This window comes from Tupaia chinensis, unplaced genomic scaffold, assembly GCF_000334495.1.
Source record: "Tupaia chinensis unplaced genomic scaffold, TupChi_1.0 Scaffold000575_1, whole genome shotgun sequence".
Taxonomy (NCBI): Eukaryota; Metazoa; Chordata; class Mammalia; order Scandentia; family Tupaiidae; genus Tupaia; species Tupaia belangeri.
Window position 1 is genome coordinate 769107 of NW_006160089.1, and position 14997 is coordinate 784103.

The 14997-nt window shown below is 37.5% G+C and overlaps 1 protein-coding gene across 4 annotated transcripts in view; it reads right to left on the reverse strand.

The window, feature by feature from the left end:
• STRBP (spermatid perinuclear RNA binding protein) overlaps positions 1 to 14997 on the reverse strand; it is a 167013-nt gene that overhangs the window by 84172 nt on the left and 67844 nt on the right. For all 4 annotated transcript variants that reach the window (XR_001371112.2, XR_003551006.1, XM_006158218.3 and 1 more), the window contains exons 3-4: positions 12388 to 12608; positions 3347 to 3512 (exon numbers count right to left, since the gene is read on the reverse strand). Coding sequence is in view for 2 of the 4 variants with exons in the window: in XM_006158218.3 (XP_006158280.1) it covers positions 3347 to 3512; positions 12388 to 12608 (387 nt within the window). In the remaining 2 variants the exon portion in view is untranslated. The remainder of the gene's footprint in view (positions 1 to 3346; positions 3513 to 12387; positions 12609 to 14997) is intronic.

Consider the following 14997-nt stretch of genomic DNA (forward strand, 5'->3'; position numbering starts at 1 on the left):
AAAAAAAAAAGAGAAGAGGATAGAGAAAGATAGCAAGTGAACAATAGAGGGGATGTTAGTGAGAAACAGATATGGTTTATTATCTGTTGAAGATGACGTGTATAGTATTCTCAACTGGACTGGTCTGGGAAGTATTTCATGATGGGTGAAGTCTTTTAACAAGCAAAATGAGAAATAGTGATTGACTGTTTTAAAAAATTATAATAATAATAATTATTGGGAAATGCATGGAAAAGACTTTGAATGATAAAGCGGGGAGATCGATGCCTCTGTATTGACTGACATGCATGGCATTCCCTTTTGAAAAAGCAATGGAAGTCAATGTAAAGTTATATGTAATCCAATGTATTTAAAAATAAATAAATAAAATGAAAATAAGAAACTTTATTAATATTCTTATAACAAAAGGTATAGTTAGAGTTATTGAGCTTTCTATTTCCCTCTGTCCTCAAATGAGCACAATACGTATTAAAAAAGAAAAAGAAAAAATAACCTTCTGACAGACCAGAAAACATTTCTCCATCAAAACTGAAAGTGGAGGGGCCAGCAGATGGTGTAGTGGTTACGTCGCTGGAATCCTACATGGCTGGCCATGGTTCAAGTCCCGAACTCAGTAACTTGAAACTCAGGCCAAGTGTGAATGTGTGCCCAAGATACTGGGAGGAGAATGGAAGAGAAGGGACTGTGGCATGGCCATCCCCAATGGAGGGTGAGTTCTCAATTTCTTTCTCACTATCTCTGTCCACCCCACACACCCTCTGTACCCCGAGCGCATACGCCCTATGGCAAAAATCTCGTAAAAAACAAACAAACAAAAAACTAAAAGTGGAAAAGCCAGATATGTCCTGCCACATAGAAAACTATTTTTTAAATATTTAAATATTTAAGATTGACTAAAAAATAAAATACTGCCCCAGAAACTGATATAGGAGGATGCATCAACCAATAACACAAATTGAAAGTCAGGAATGGTAGATTTAAAAAAAAAAATCAGAAATAGTTTTGAAGGCCAAATGATGCCTACGAGAGAATGTGATCCAGTAAGAAAACGAATAAAAATAAACGTAGGAGTCATATTACTTGGCAAAAGTAATCCTTTTAGAAGAAACACAAACAAAAGGGAGTATTCCGCAACTTTAAGTTTGTTCCTGTGGGCTGACATCTAGTTCTATGACATGAATATGAAGAAAGAGTGGTATCGAATAATCAAAAAAGAACTAATCAAGACACCTTTGTGGCTCCTGAGAAATAGTGATTTCAGGGAGAAAAGAGAAATGAAGATTTTCTACCAATAATTCAGCATCCAGCCCACAAACTCAAGTGGGTTAATATATTCTTCGATATCTACTGAATCTGCTATGCAAAGGGATCAAAACAGAACGGCAAAGAGATTCCAGATCACCTCTTTCTGCTTGCTCCTGAATGCTCAGATTGAACTTTGAGTTTCAGAAGAAACACACCATCCATCAGATGACTAGAAATCACCGCAAGGCCAAAATACGGGAAAGCAAGAAAATACCTCTCCTCCAAGGGAAAAGAATAACTCCTCTTCATCCACAGACAGTTCAATGGAAATCATGGAAATGTCTGATAAAAAATTTAGAATATTGGGAATGACGAAGCTATCAGAGATGGAAGAGGCGAGCCCGGTTCTAATCCTGGACCCGGTGGCTTAAAACTCACGTCGGGCGCGTGTGCATGCGTGCCCAAGATCCTGAGAGGAGAATGGAGCAGAAGGGATTGCGGCGTGATCATCTCCCCTGCAGGGTGATTTCTCACTTTCTGTCTCTGTCTCTGTCTGTCTGGCGAGCGCAGGTGCCCTATAGTGAAAATCTCTCCAAAAAAAAAAAATTAGAATATTCATAGTGGCGAAGCTAACAGAGACCGAAGAGAAGAGAGACAATGAACTGCAGAAGAGAAAGGAGATGATGAGTTCCAGGAAGTGAGGAAATTCTTGCAAGATCTAAAAGAGGAATTATACACTTTAAAAAAGAATCAGAGGGACCTGTTAGAGATGAAGGCTATAATACAGGAAATCAAAATCTCCCTTGAAAGTATTAAAAAGGTAGACTCTCTCAGACATAAAAGAGAAAATTCCTGGCCTAGAAAAATCCACCACAAAGACTGAGAAAATTGCCCCCAAAAACAAGAATAATATACAAGAAATACTAGATACCATCAAACGTCCAAACATCCGGTTAATTGGTATCCCAGAAGGTGAAGAGCCTCATAAAGGCATTGATAATCTACTCCACAAAATCTTGCAAGAAAACATTCCAAATCTAGAGAGGAACTCAAAGATCCAGTCCCAACATATACAAAGGATCCCTAGTAGAATCTACCCAAGAAGATCTTCTCCAAGACACATTATAGGCAGATTGACCAAAACCACAAAGACAAGACAAGATTGGTAAGAGAAAAATAGCAAGTTATCTACAAAGGATATTCCATCAGGCTAACAACAGACCTCTCATCAGAAACAATGCAAGCGAGTAAAGAATGAGAAAATGTATTCGAAATGTTAAGGAAAAAGCAATTTCAACCAGGAATGCTTTACCCATCAAGATTATCCTTCATGTGGTAAGAAAAGACAAGAACATTCTCAGATAAACAGGACCTGAAAGAATTTACCAGTACCAGACCAGATCTCCAAGAAGTTCTCAAGAGAGTGCTATATCAAGAAAATCAAATACAGACACACAGAAATAAGAGTTCAAAAACTAAGAAAATGGCCAACTTAATTGTAGGGACAAGTCTGAAGTTGAATATTATGTCTTAATAATGACAAAGAATGAACAATGACTTTCTAATGACAGAATGAATGGGTGGCTGTCAAACTGAGCCTTCAATTTCAAAGTTATTTTAATAATTCAATCCTTTACTGCATTACACCAATCTTTCCAAGAGCTTTATAATGCTGAGGGATCTAGTGTGAAAAAAATGAAGACTCTTACTCAGCAACATACACCAGAAATTTGCTTTAATGTGATGGATTAGTCACTGAAACAGAGTAGCAGTATCCTTACTGTCTGTGTACCCTTTACTAAACCCAGTTTTTGTTAATAAATTATCAAGTCTCTATTTTCACCTTTCAGCAAATTCTCCTAGAGGTGCAGTTAAATTATACTCACCTGGGCAGCTGGCAGGTGGTGTGGTGGTTAAGGGCACTGGACTACCACACGACTGATCATGGTTCGAGTCCTGGACCTAGTAGCTTGCTTTCTTGCTTTCCCTCTCACTTTCTCTCACTCTGTCCCTCTCTGGTCAAATTAAGTTAAATTAAATTATTATTAAATTAAATAAATAAATAATTTTTTAAATTCTTTTTTAAAAAAATTGTACTCACCTGAATCTGAATAGGAAGATTATCTTTGACTGTATTTAACAGAGTTTCTGTGGGCTTGTCTTTGCACATGAAAACCAGCTCCAAGTCCATGTCATCTTTAATCAGCAAGCCTTTTGCAACCAGGCCAATCCTCATTACACCACACAATGTCCGACCACCTTGATCCCTAAAAATAAAAAAGTCTGTATGATTACTTTCACAAACTATTTCCTCAACTCTAACTTAGGACAAAAGAGTATGTAAATCCAGACATCTAAAAATCCAAAACATAAGTCTCAGATTTAAGGTCCATAAAGTATCTATCCTCCCTGAAGGATTCAATAAGGAGCATATTTTAAACTCCAGATCTTTTAACTCTTCACCACATGTATATTGCCTACAAAATCAAAAAATACTATATCCCCTTAAACATTTTTAAAATAGGATTTTGCCTTAGGGCATGTACGTTCACCAGATAGAGAAACAGAGACAGTAAGAGAGAAAGTAAGAAATTTTACCCCCCAGAGAGCACAGCCATAAACATTCCCTTCTCCTTCATTCTCCTCCTGGGATCCTGGGTACATACACGCATGTGCCCAGTGCCCAGCATTAGTTTCATGCCACTGGGTCCAGGACTCAAACCATGGTCGACTACGTGGGAGTCCAGAGACGTAACCACTACACCATCTGCGGGCCCATAACATTTTTCAAAAATTGTTCTTTTTTTTGTTTTGTCTTGGCTTGGTTTGGTTTGGTTTTTTAATTTGCTATAGGGAGCATGCACTTACCGAAGAGAGGTGGAGAGAGAGAGGAGGAGAGAAAGGGAAAGAAAGAGAAAAAGTGAGAAAGCAACCCTAAGAAGGATAGGCACGTCACAATCCCTTTTCTTCCATTTTCCTCTCAGAATTTTGGGCACGCATGCACACATGCCCAGTGTGTTTTTCAAACCACCAGGCTCAGAACTTGAATTGCACAGTTTGATATGTGGAATCCTTCCATCTTAACCACCAAGCCACCAGCTGGTCCTTCAAATTATTCTTTTGTTTTTGTTTTTTTAAATAATTATTTTATTTTTATTTATTCATTCATTTATTTTTAATTTGATCAGAGAGAGACAGAGGTTGAGAGTGAGAGAGAGAGGAAGTGAGAAAGCAAGCCACCAGATTCAGGACTTGAACCCTGGTCAGCAATGTGGGAGTGTCAGCGCCTTAATCACCACACCACCTGCTGGTCCCTCAAAGTATTCTTTTAAACTTCCTTCTATTACTGCTATAGAAGTAATTAAAGAATGTGGACAAACATGAACACTATAGTGTAGAGAAAGAGCATCGAGGTAGAAGTCTAAGAGACCTGGATTCTACTCCTGATAAATCTGCTGCTGCTCAGGGTTCACAACTCTTAAACAGCTATCGGTTGGAGCAGCTATGGTCCCTGCTAATGGTAACATTTGAGGAGTCCAGAAAAGCTTATAAGAAAAGCAATAGTGTGATAAAGGTAAAGAACTGAAGAAGGAAGAAACAGACTAAAGATAATCTGCCAGTATATTCTTTCCAAATCCTGGAGTAGCTAAAAGGGCAAGTGCTCAAGTAACATTGAGTCATGAACAGTACATTAAGAAAATGTCCATCTATCTGTGATGTCAATTAAATGAGTTTCTAACTGGTTCATTTCCCTTAACCAAAAGAACATATTAACTAAGCTTAGCAATCATTCAACAAGTAAGCAAATGTTGGAATATGAACAACATACTAAAGGAAATCTAGCGTCACCTGCTCCTAAGGCTTATACTTTAGTTAAGCAACAAAAGCAAAAAAAAAAAAAAGATTTGGTACCTTGCTTAAAAGAGAGAGGTCAGCAGGTGGCCTAGTAGTTAAGGTTCTGGTCTCCCACATGGCTGACAACAGTTCAAGTCCCAGACCTGGCGGCTTAAAAATCACTCTGGCACATGTGCGTGCAAGCCCAAAATCCCAGAAAGAGAATGGGATACAAGGCATTGTGGGGTGGCCATGTCCAAGAGGCATGATTTCTCACTTTCCCTCTCAGTGTCTGAGTTTAAGCACATTTTGCATTCTATAGCAAAACCCTTTAAAAAAAAAAAAAAAAAAAGAAGAAGAAAAAGAAAAAGTAACACTTGTAGGCAAAAAAGAAGAAGAAGAAAAAGAAAAAGAAACACTTGTAAGACACAAAATTCTCATTTAAGCCTTACAACAAGCCTGCTTCAGAAAAGGTAATAGTTCAAGTTCACAGAAAGAGTGAAGAAATGGCAAACCCAAGTTGGTTTGACCACAGAATTTAAGTTTTTCATGTTAAATTATTTCTTTCCAAGCTCACAAAGGGGAGACGTCAAAATCAGAGTGATCAAGCTCACAAAGGGGAGACGTCAAAATCAGAGTGCTCAAGTCTAACTTTTAACTTTGGCTGAGACTTGATTTACATAGAAAAAAGGTCATTCTAGCAGAGCTGAGCAAAAGTTAACAAAGTAGAGAATGAAATGGAAAAGGGAGAAGGTAGAGAAACAAATGTGGCAGTGGAAACTTGATAGAAAGTTATAAATATCCCTGCTCCTAGTTCAGTGCCTTCACACCACAGAGATTCAGTAAATATTAAATCAATGGAAAACTATAAAAGTTGTACAAGTATCAAAATAAAAGGTATCTTAAAGCATGTGAATTAAGTGTAAGAATCTGTTTGATATTAAGAATATCATCTTCAATTCTTCCTTCCTCTGAATCCCTGATTTCTCATCCTTTGATTCTCCTAAATCTAATCATAACTTATAAATTTCCCTTCCATAGTCACCCACAATCCACTGGTTCAAACTAGTTTCCTCAGGTTCTTATCAGCTTTCCCATAGACTGTCTTCACATCCTTTCCTCACTGGTCTTACTGACTAACCTCTCACTTCCATCTACATATACAGTATACTGCAGCTGGACTAACCTTCCAAAAGCACTGCCTGATAGCACCCCACCCACTATTTTCCTTGGTGCACCACTGAACACTTGGCAAACTAAGATATTAGGAGGCAATTCAAAAGGCAACATGACGCCCTAATTGACTGGCTCTGCCACTTACTGCTTACCACTGGACAAATTATAATTTACTTGGTCTCTTGAGAGTCTGCTTCCTCATTTGTAAAATAGGAATAATTAACATCTTTCTCACAGAACGCAAGTAATAACTTTTGCTCAGAGCCCAGCATATATTAATGGCTCATAAACAATTGCTATTAGTCCCTGTTTCCTATACTTTTTGCACAGGCATGTCTTTACTGAGATACACATTTTCTTCCATTTTCACCTACTGCCAAAACACTGCTGCCCATCTTCTAAGCCTATCCAAATGCATCTTCCTCTTTCATAAAGCCTTTTCTGATTCTCAGAATCAGCCTATCATCTCTCCTTGCACTTTACTTTACCTTCACATTTTAATCACAGGAAACTGAAGAACATGTGCTAAGAAAACTGGATTTGGAGTCACAGTTGAATATGAATTCTGCCCTGAGCACACATTATGGAAGTTCAAGTTCATTGATGATTCTGTACCACTCTTTTTTCAAAAGCAAATTTGGAGCAGTGGAAATTTCATAAGTAAAATGGAGGCAAGGGGTGGGGGATAATAACAAAGGAGTTTTGGGGGCCAGCAAGTGGCATGGTGGTTAAGTTGCTGGACTCCCACATGGCCAGCCAAGGTGGTAGTCCTGAACCTCTCTGTCTCTCCCCCTCCCCTGGTCAAATTAAAAGATAAATAATAACAACAAATAAAATTAAGTAAACAAATCTTTAAAAAAAAAAAAAAGAGTTTTTTAAGTTTGTTATAAGATAATGTGAAAAATAACTGGGTACAGTAGCTGGCACTCAATAAATGGAAGCTGTTATTAGTTAACCATCATTAGATCACTTATTAATTTCTAAATCATATTATAATATGCTTGATGTTATCATCCCACAAGTAGGAGACAGCATGATTGAGCAGAGAAACCTGGTCTAATTCAAACAGTTCTGAATCTGAATAAGGAATCTGAATATAGTAGTTATTATAAAGCAAGCAACTTCAAAATAGAACAAATTACCTAAAACTAAAAAGATTCCTAATATTCCTTTTTTTTGACATCTGCCTAGTCTCCCAGATGAGAAGGATCACAGGCAGGCATATGCTACCACATGCAGACTGTTGGGCTGGGAACCTGGCCCTCTCATGTGGTTCTAGACTCATTCAGCAGAAATCTGCTGCTTGCACCATTGTGGCTGGGCCTTGACAGTCTTAATCATTTAAATTATGAAACCTCATACAAATTATTTGACTTTTGAGTCAGTTTCTAAAGAGATAAATAGGTTAAAATAAGAGAGGATAGGTAAAGGCTGCCCAACAGTGACTGGCAACAGGAGGTACTTAAAAAAATAAAATGGAGCCCACACCCATCGTTATACCTTTGGGAGTGCTTAACACACACTGCAACACAATACATGTCAATGAGCAGGAACACAGTTCAGTTTTGTGAAGACAACCTTCCTGTCTTATATGAAATAAGAACCGAGGCATTCTGCGTTCCTTGAGTTCCACCACGTGGTAAGAATCACAGGTATCTTTCCAACTTGGGACTCGTCCACAAAATGAAAAAACTTTACACAGTCAACAGAGAGCATCCACACATAGAGTCATATTTAGAACTAAATATGAAGGTATGGAGCACATTACCTTTAAAAACCTTTAAAACAGTGACCTCATCCAATTAAGTAAAAGTCTACAGGGACTGCTTTCCAAACATATGCCACCCTTGAGAAGACGTATTTAAAAAGGCCTGAATGCCACTGAAATGTACACTTTAAAATGGTATATTTATTCACACACACACAAACACACACACACAAACTTCACAACAAAAAAAGTTAAGGAGAAAAAAAAGGAAACAACATAAAAATTGTACCAAACTGCAATTTAAATCTGGAATACATGATTATTTATCTTGCACACAAACTTGGATATATACACAGCCAGATTACTGGATATTACTAATTAACACGAACTTCAAATATGACGGTAACACTTTTAAAGCTCATATGTGAGAAAAACTGAATTACTTCCAAGAACCTTTAAACCATCAAGACTATACACAAATACAGTATACAAATTACCTGTAAACAGTTAACAAAGTAAAGGCAAAGTAAAGGGTGTGTCCAGGGACCAAGGGGACTAAAACTATGCTCTAAGCCTCATCTTCTAGACCCCTGAAACAGTCAGACAAGAAGCCATTTTAAATCTGAAGTGTGCCCTGGTGTGTTCAGGGACCAAGATGATTAAAGCTATGCTCTAAGCCTTATCTTCTAGACCACCAAAATACTCAAAGTAGGGCAACCTCTGTCCTTTCCCTGTCTCTCTGTCTCTCTTTAAGTTGTTTTTTTTTTTTTTAAAACCACTTCTTCTCACCTCTGGCCTCTTCTTTCTCTTGCTAATTTCAGAAGCCATTTTAAATCTGAGGTGCATCCTGGCCCCTTGGTGGCAATTTTTCTTTTTTATCTTTAAAAAAATTTTTTTTTGTCTTTTTGGGTTCTTTTTGTCTACTTTTTTTTTCTTTTGCTTTTATTATTTTTTTTTCACCTTACTTTCCCAGGCTGTTCAGTATCCACACACTGAGTGTCTAGACAGGACTAGGTGTGTGGTAGCCAAGCATATGAATACTTTTAGGGTCATTGAAATTCTCAACACTTTAAGAAAGAAACTTCTTTTTACAAATCTAAACTCATAATCTCTTTCTGTGGATACCACATTACAAAACACAGTAGAAGAGAGATTTTTGTCACAGAATGACCAGAAACCACCACAGAGGCACAAGGAATATGAGAAATCAAGAAAATATCTCTATCTTAAGGGAAAAGAACAACCCTTCATCATCCATAGACAGTACAGTGGAACTCGTGGAAATGTCTGACAGAGAATTCAGAATATTCATAGTGACAAAACTTAATGAGATGCAAGAGTTGAGACACAATGAACTCCAGAAGATGCAGGAGAAAAGAGACAAGATGTTCTAGGAGGTGAGAAAGTTCTTGCACGATCTGAAAGAGGAAATACACAGCATTCAAAAGAATCGTGGAGGGAACCAGCAGTTAGCGTAATGGCTATGTCGCTGGACTCCCACTAGTCAACCGCAGTTTGCATCCCAGACCTGGTGGCTTAAAACTCACGTCGGGCGTGTGTGTGTGTGTGTCCAAGATCCCGAGAGGAGAATGGAGGAGAAGGGATTGCGGCGTGACCATCCCCCCTGGGGGGTGATTTCTCGCTTTCTGTCTCTCTGTCTCTCTCTGTCTGGCGAGCACACGTGCCGTATAGCGAAAATCTCTCCAAAAAAAAAGAAGAATCGTGGAGCTGTTAGAGGCAAAGGCTGCAATATAGGAAATCAAAACCTCCTATGAAAGTATTAAAAGTCAATTAGTACATGCAGAAGATCAAATCTGGGATGTTGAAGGCAAACTCTCTGACCTAGAAAAAAATCACCATAAAAGCTGAGAAAATAACCAAAAAAAAAAGAGAATACTATACAAGAAATACTAGATACTATTAAGCACCCAAACATATGGATAATCGGTATCCCAGAAGGTGAAGAAACTAATAAAGGCAGTGATGATAATCTATTCTATGAAATCCTGCAAGAAAACTTTCCAAATCTAGAGAGGCATTCAAATATCAGACCCAGGAAATACAAAGGACTCCTAATAGAATCAACCCAAGGAGATCTTCTCCAAGACACATACATTATAGCCAGATTGATCAAAACCACAAAGACTAGATACCAAGACTGGCAAGAGAGAAGAAATGTCAAATTTCCTACAAAGGATATCCCATCAGGCTAACAGCAGCTCTCTCATTGAAAGCAATGTGAGCAAGGAAAGAATGGGACAATATACTCAAAGTGTTGAGTGAAAAACAGTTTCAACCAAGAATATTATACCCAGAAGGATTAGCCTTCATTTGGGAAGAAAAGATTAAAAACATGCACAGACAAACAAAACCTGAAAGAATTTACCAACACCAGACCAGCCTTCAAGAAGTTCTAAAAGGAGTGCTTTACCGGAAAAACTAAAGACACACATACAGAAATAAGAGGACACAAAACAACCAAGAAAATTACTAACTTAAAGCTAGGGACAAGAAATATCAATAATTATGTTGAATGTTAACTTCCAGGATTTAAAAGAAAAGACTGGACCACAGTAACACTGCAAATTCAACAGAAAGAGATTAATTACATAACACTGTCTTGAAGTGGTGAAATAGAATTTTATGAGTTTTGAGTAAAACATTACTGATTTTCTTCTTTACTATGCTGTTTCCCCAATTTAAGAATTTTCCTTTCTTTTGAGCTGTTGATAGGTTCAGCAATTTGTTAAAATATTTTTTTTTTAATGGAAACATAAAATTTTCTCCTTTCCTGACCCCTCTGGAATTGGAAAATATTTGGGAATATTCTTATTTTGTGGCAGAATGGTTATTTGCCTTGAATCTGAAATTGGAAATAGTACTGGACATGCCTCTGACTAGAATGTCATATCTGAAGATGAAACCAGAAAACTATGGAATTAAGGTAGATCTCAAGTAAGCCAAGAGAAGGTCTTGGAAAGGTGGACTGTCACCATAAACAGTTCTGCCTGGCAGAGAGGACTAGAGAAGCTATATGAAAGAATTCATACCATAAAATAACCTGGACTTTGCCAGCCCAGCATTGTAATCAGTAGAGATTACAAGAACAGACACAACCAGAGGATTATCTTGAGGAAGACTCTGAAAAGAGAAAAAGAGACTCGGGGCAGCAGGTGGCACAGTAGTTAAGGGTGCTGGACTCCCACATGACCAACCATGGTTTGAGTCCCAGATGTGGCAGCTTGCTTTCTCACTTTTCATCTTTCTCTCTCTCAGTCTGTCCTATCTGGTCAAATTAAAATAAAACTTAAATAAAATAATTCTTTAAAAAAAAAGAAAAAGAGACTGATCTTTGCTAGCAGATGGTATATCACAGAATAGTTGGTAGGCAGGGCTGAACTGAGGTTTATGTGCAAATTGAGTGCTGGGTGTTTGCTTTTCAATAGTTTGAGTAGTTGACACGTACATATTTTCTCCAAAATATCTAAAACATTCTGTCTTTGTTATTACAGAGTCACAAACAAAATTATAACAAATATTTCTAACATTATCTTTAAAATTCAGTTTTTTGAAATTCTGAAAGTTGTTTATTAACTATCAACTATGGAGACTGAGCAAATAGTTTTCGATATGTAAAGTAAATGTGGGACAATGTAAAAATAAATAAATAAATAAATGATTAAAAACAGTTAACAAAGAAATTATGTTCTTCATCAAAAAACTGATAATGTTATCATCTGAAGATGAAAAGGTTAGACAATCTTTCAGTGAACAAAATCAATTTATCAATACTTTCCCACTATTCTTTGTCACACTGACTTAGAATTGAAAGCTGGGGGAAAAGTTCTGTAATCTCTATCTTTCAATTACAAGTTGTAGCCACAGTAATGTTATTAAGCGTATTAATACAGTATAAATGAGCTTCACCTTTCAAAATTCACTATCATTGAATCTTTATTACACTTATTCCAATATAGTAGCATTGCTCAAAACAATTACTCTAAACTTACCATCGCATAAAGTTTCATGATCTGACTTGTTACTATAACAGCTTCATTTCATTGATCTTTTCCCCAGAGATAAAGAACACTATTACTTATTTCAGAGTTGTAGAAGCTGAACTATTACAGGAAAAAGATGACATAAAAATCTTTACATATAAAGATTTTTAAGGTTTTAAGGTCTTGGTACACTCTCCTAGGGGATCCTAAATAAGTCCATCTTCTTTGTCTGGCTCTAATCATTATTCCTTTTCGTTTTCCTTTCAAACTTAACTCAGAAAAACTCCATGTAACACCTACTACCTTGATTACAGTCATATATCTGAGAAAAAAGAGCAGCATTATCACAAATACAACCCAAGGGAACTCTCAAGTTTTTCTGTACACCTCAGCAAAGCATCACAAAGGCCAGTCCACACTTACTTGGAACAGTTTTCAACGGCCTCATCTTTCTTCACTTCTGATTCACCCTCTGTTTTTGTGCATTTATTTGTTTCATCCAGCCAATCGGAGACATGTTTAAGAGCACATTCAACAGTAGACACCATATTCTGAACAGCTTCGAGCTCCTCCGGAGACGGATAGATTGTTGAATGTTTCACCATCACATGGCGATCATCATTGGCAAAAGAACGAATAGATCTCTGTTAGAAAGGAAATGAAAACGATTATTTTACACAATATAAACATCACCTGAAGACAATATACAAATACATTTTAAGTCAACTTACAGCATTCGTTAAATGTCAAAACATGTGAAACAGTTAATGATGAAACAACAAAGTGTTAAGGTGTGTGAAGTAAAAACCCCATTCTATTGAATCAGAAAATCAGAGATCGTTCATTCATGATCTGGTAAAGTTCATAAACATCAAAAACACACTTAGCATTACATATATGCCATAGATAGATAGATAGATAGATAGATAGATAGATAGATAGACAGACAGACTGACTGACTTTTTATTTGCCAGACTAGACATTAGAGAAAAAAAAGGTGGTGGGGGAAGGCACTCACAAATGGGGCATGGTCATGAAACAATCCTCTCTCCTAGACCTCTTCATCCTCTTGGAACTGGAGGCACATATACCCACATGTCAGGCATGTTTTTCAAGCCACTGGGGTCAGGATTCAAACCTGTGGTCAGCCATGTGGGGGATATGGCTGTGTTAACCATTAGGCCATGGGGTCAGCCTAGATATGTTGTCTGTTAGTTAAATCTATACATTCTGAAAAACACTTCAAAAAGGTCATCCTTGTCACAAATCAGACAGTCTCTGAAAACGCATGATGGTAATTCCTTTCCAAATCGTTGGAGATTTGTGCATCTCGAAAACGCAGATTTCATGGGACAGTCCTGTGGCACAGTAATTAAAGGAGCTAGGTGCCACATGGCTGACCATGGTTCAAATCTTGGCCCCAAAGGCTTGAAGAAACCTATGAGGTTTCTGCATGTCCAAAATCCAAACAGGATGAAGAAATGGAAAAAAAGAGATTGTAGCATGACCACAACCTGTTAGGAGTTAAAATGGCAACAACAAACTAACACAGAGAATGGGAATGGATCTCCGAATCGTTACCGTACGATCCCATTTACGTAATACTCCAGGAAACCAACTATCTTAGGGTGACAGGAAACAGGTCAGTGCTTGCTGGGGGAGTGTGCCCCAAATCCCAACAGGATGGAGAAATGGAGAAGGGATTGCAGCATGACTACGTCCCCACGGAGGGCTACTTTCTCCCTCTCCCTTCCTCTCTCTCTCTCTCTCTCTCTCTGGCAGGCACACATGCACCCTAGCAACTGAGAAACAGAAAATAGATTTCATTATATAATTCAATAATAATACAGAGTTATGTGTGAATAGTATAAGAAAATTATGGAAGACACCCTTTGACATTCAAACCTTGGTGTGAGTCTTTAATTTTTAAATACTTTAACAGGAGAAGTTCCAAATGTCCAGATGGAAAAAACACATACTGCACAGTATCAATTTCCCAAGCTAATTTATAAGTACATTACAATCAAAATCTCCTCAGGATTGATTCAAAATCATTTTAAAGCTCATCTGGAAAAATAATCAATGAGAAATATCAAGAAATACTGAGAAAACAGTCATGGAGGGAGCTTTCTTCTCTACCTCTCTCTCCTTGGAGAGCATATGTGCCTTCTAACAAAAAAAAAAATATTAATTTTTAAGCCATAATTAAAATGACATGCTGGCCCAGAAGTAGAATAAATTTCATAAAAACTTAACAGACTAGGTATTTCTTTTCTTTTCTTTTCTTTTTTTTTTTTGAGAGGCTTTTCACTATAGGGCGCATGTGCTCGCCAGACAGAGAGAGACATAGAGACAGAAAGCGAGAAATCACCCCCCCAGGGGGGGATGGTCACGCCGCAATCCCTTCTCCTCCCGGGATCTTGGGCACGCACACACACGCGCCCGGCGTGAGTTTTAAGCCACCGGGTCCAGGACGTGAACCACGGTCGACTACGTGGGAGTCCAGCGACATAGCCATTACGCTAACTGCTGGCTCCCAGAATAGGCATTTCATACTCATGAATCACACATCAAAAAATATTTCAGTATTCCCGAATTTACAAATATCATAAAGATACTTGGACCAGGATGCAGCAAAATGAACAAGGATAAAGTTGAAAGCATTCCATTTAAAGAACATTAGAGTGTTTACTCACCTGAAAGTATATGCAAGAAGATGGTAAATATTTTGAAGTATTCACTGCAACCTACAACCTACAGCATTCACAATTCTTTACCAGTTTTGTCTCATTTTGCTTTTGTTTCAATACAAATGTTTAAAAAGTCTTATTAGTCTGAAAACTAATAAAGCAGCATTACAGTGTCAATGTCTCCGATAGAGTGAAATAAACAACATATAACTGCAAAGTAAAGAATTTCTTTGAAAATGTCAATCACCATATAAATACTGAACTACAATTGATCATGAAGTTTTCCTTTTTCTCAATAAAAACCATTTTCTGTCTAGGGCCAGAAAGTAAGCATGCGCCCACA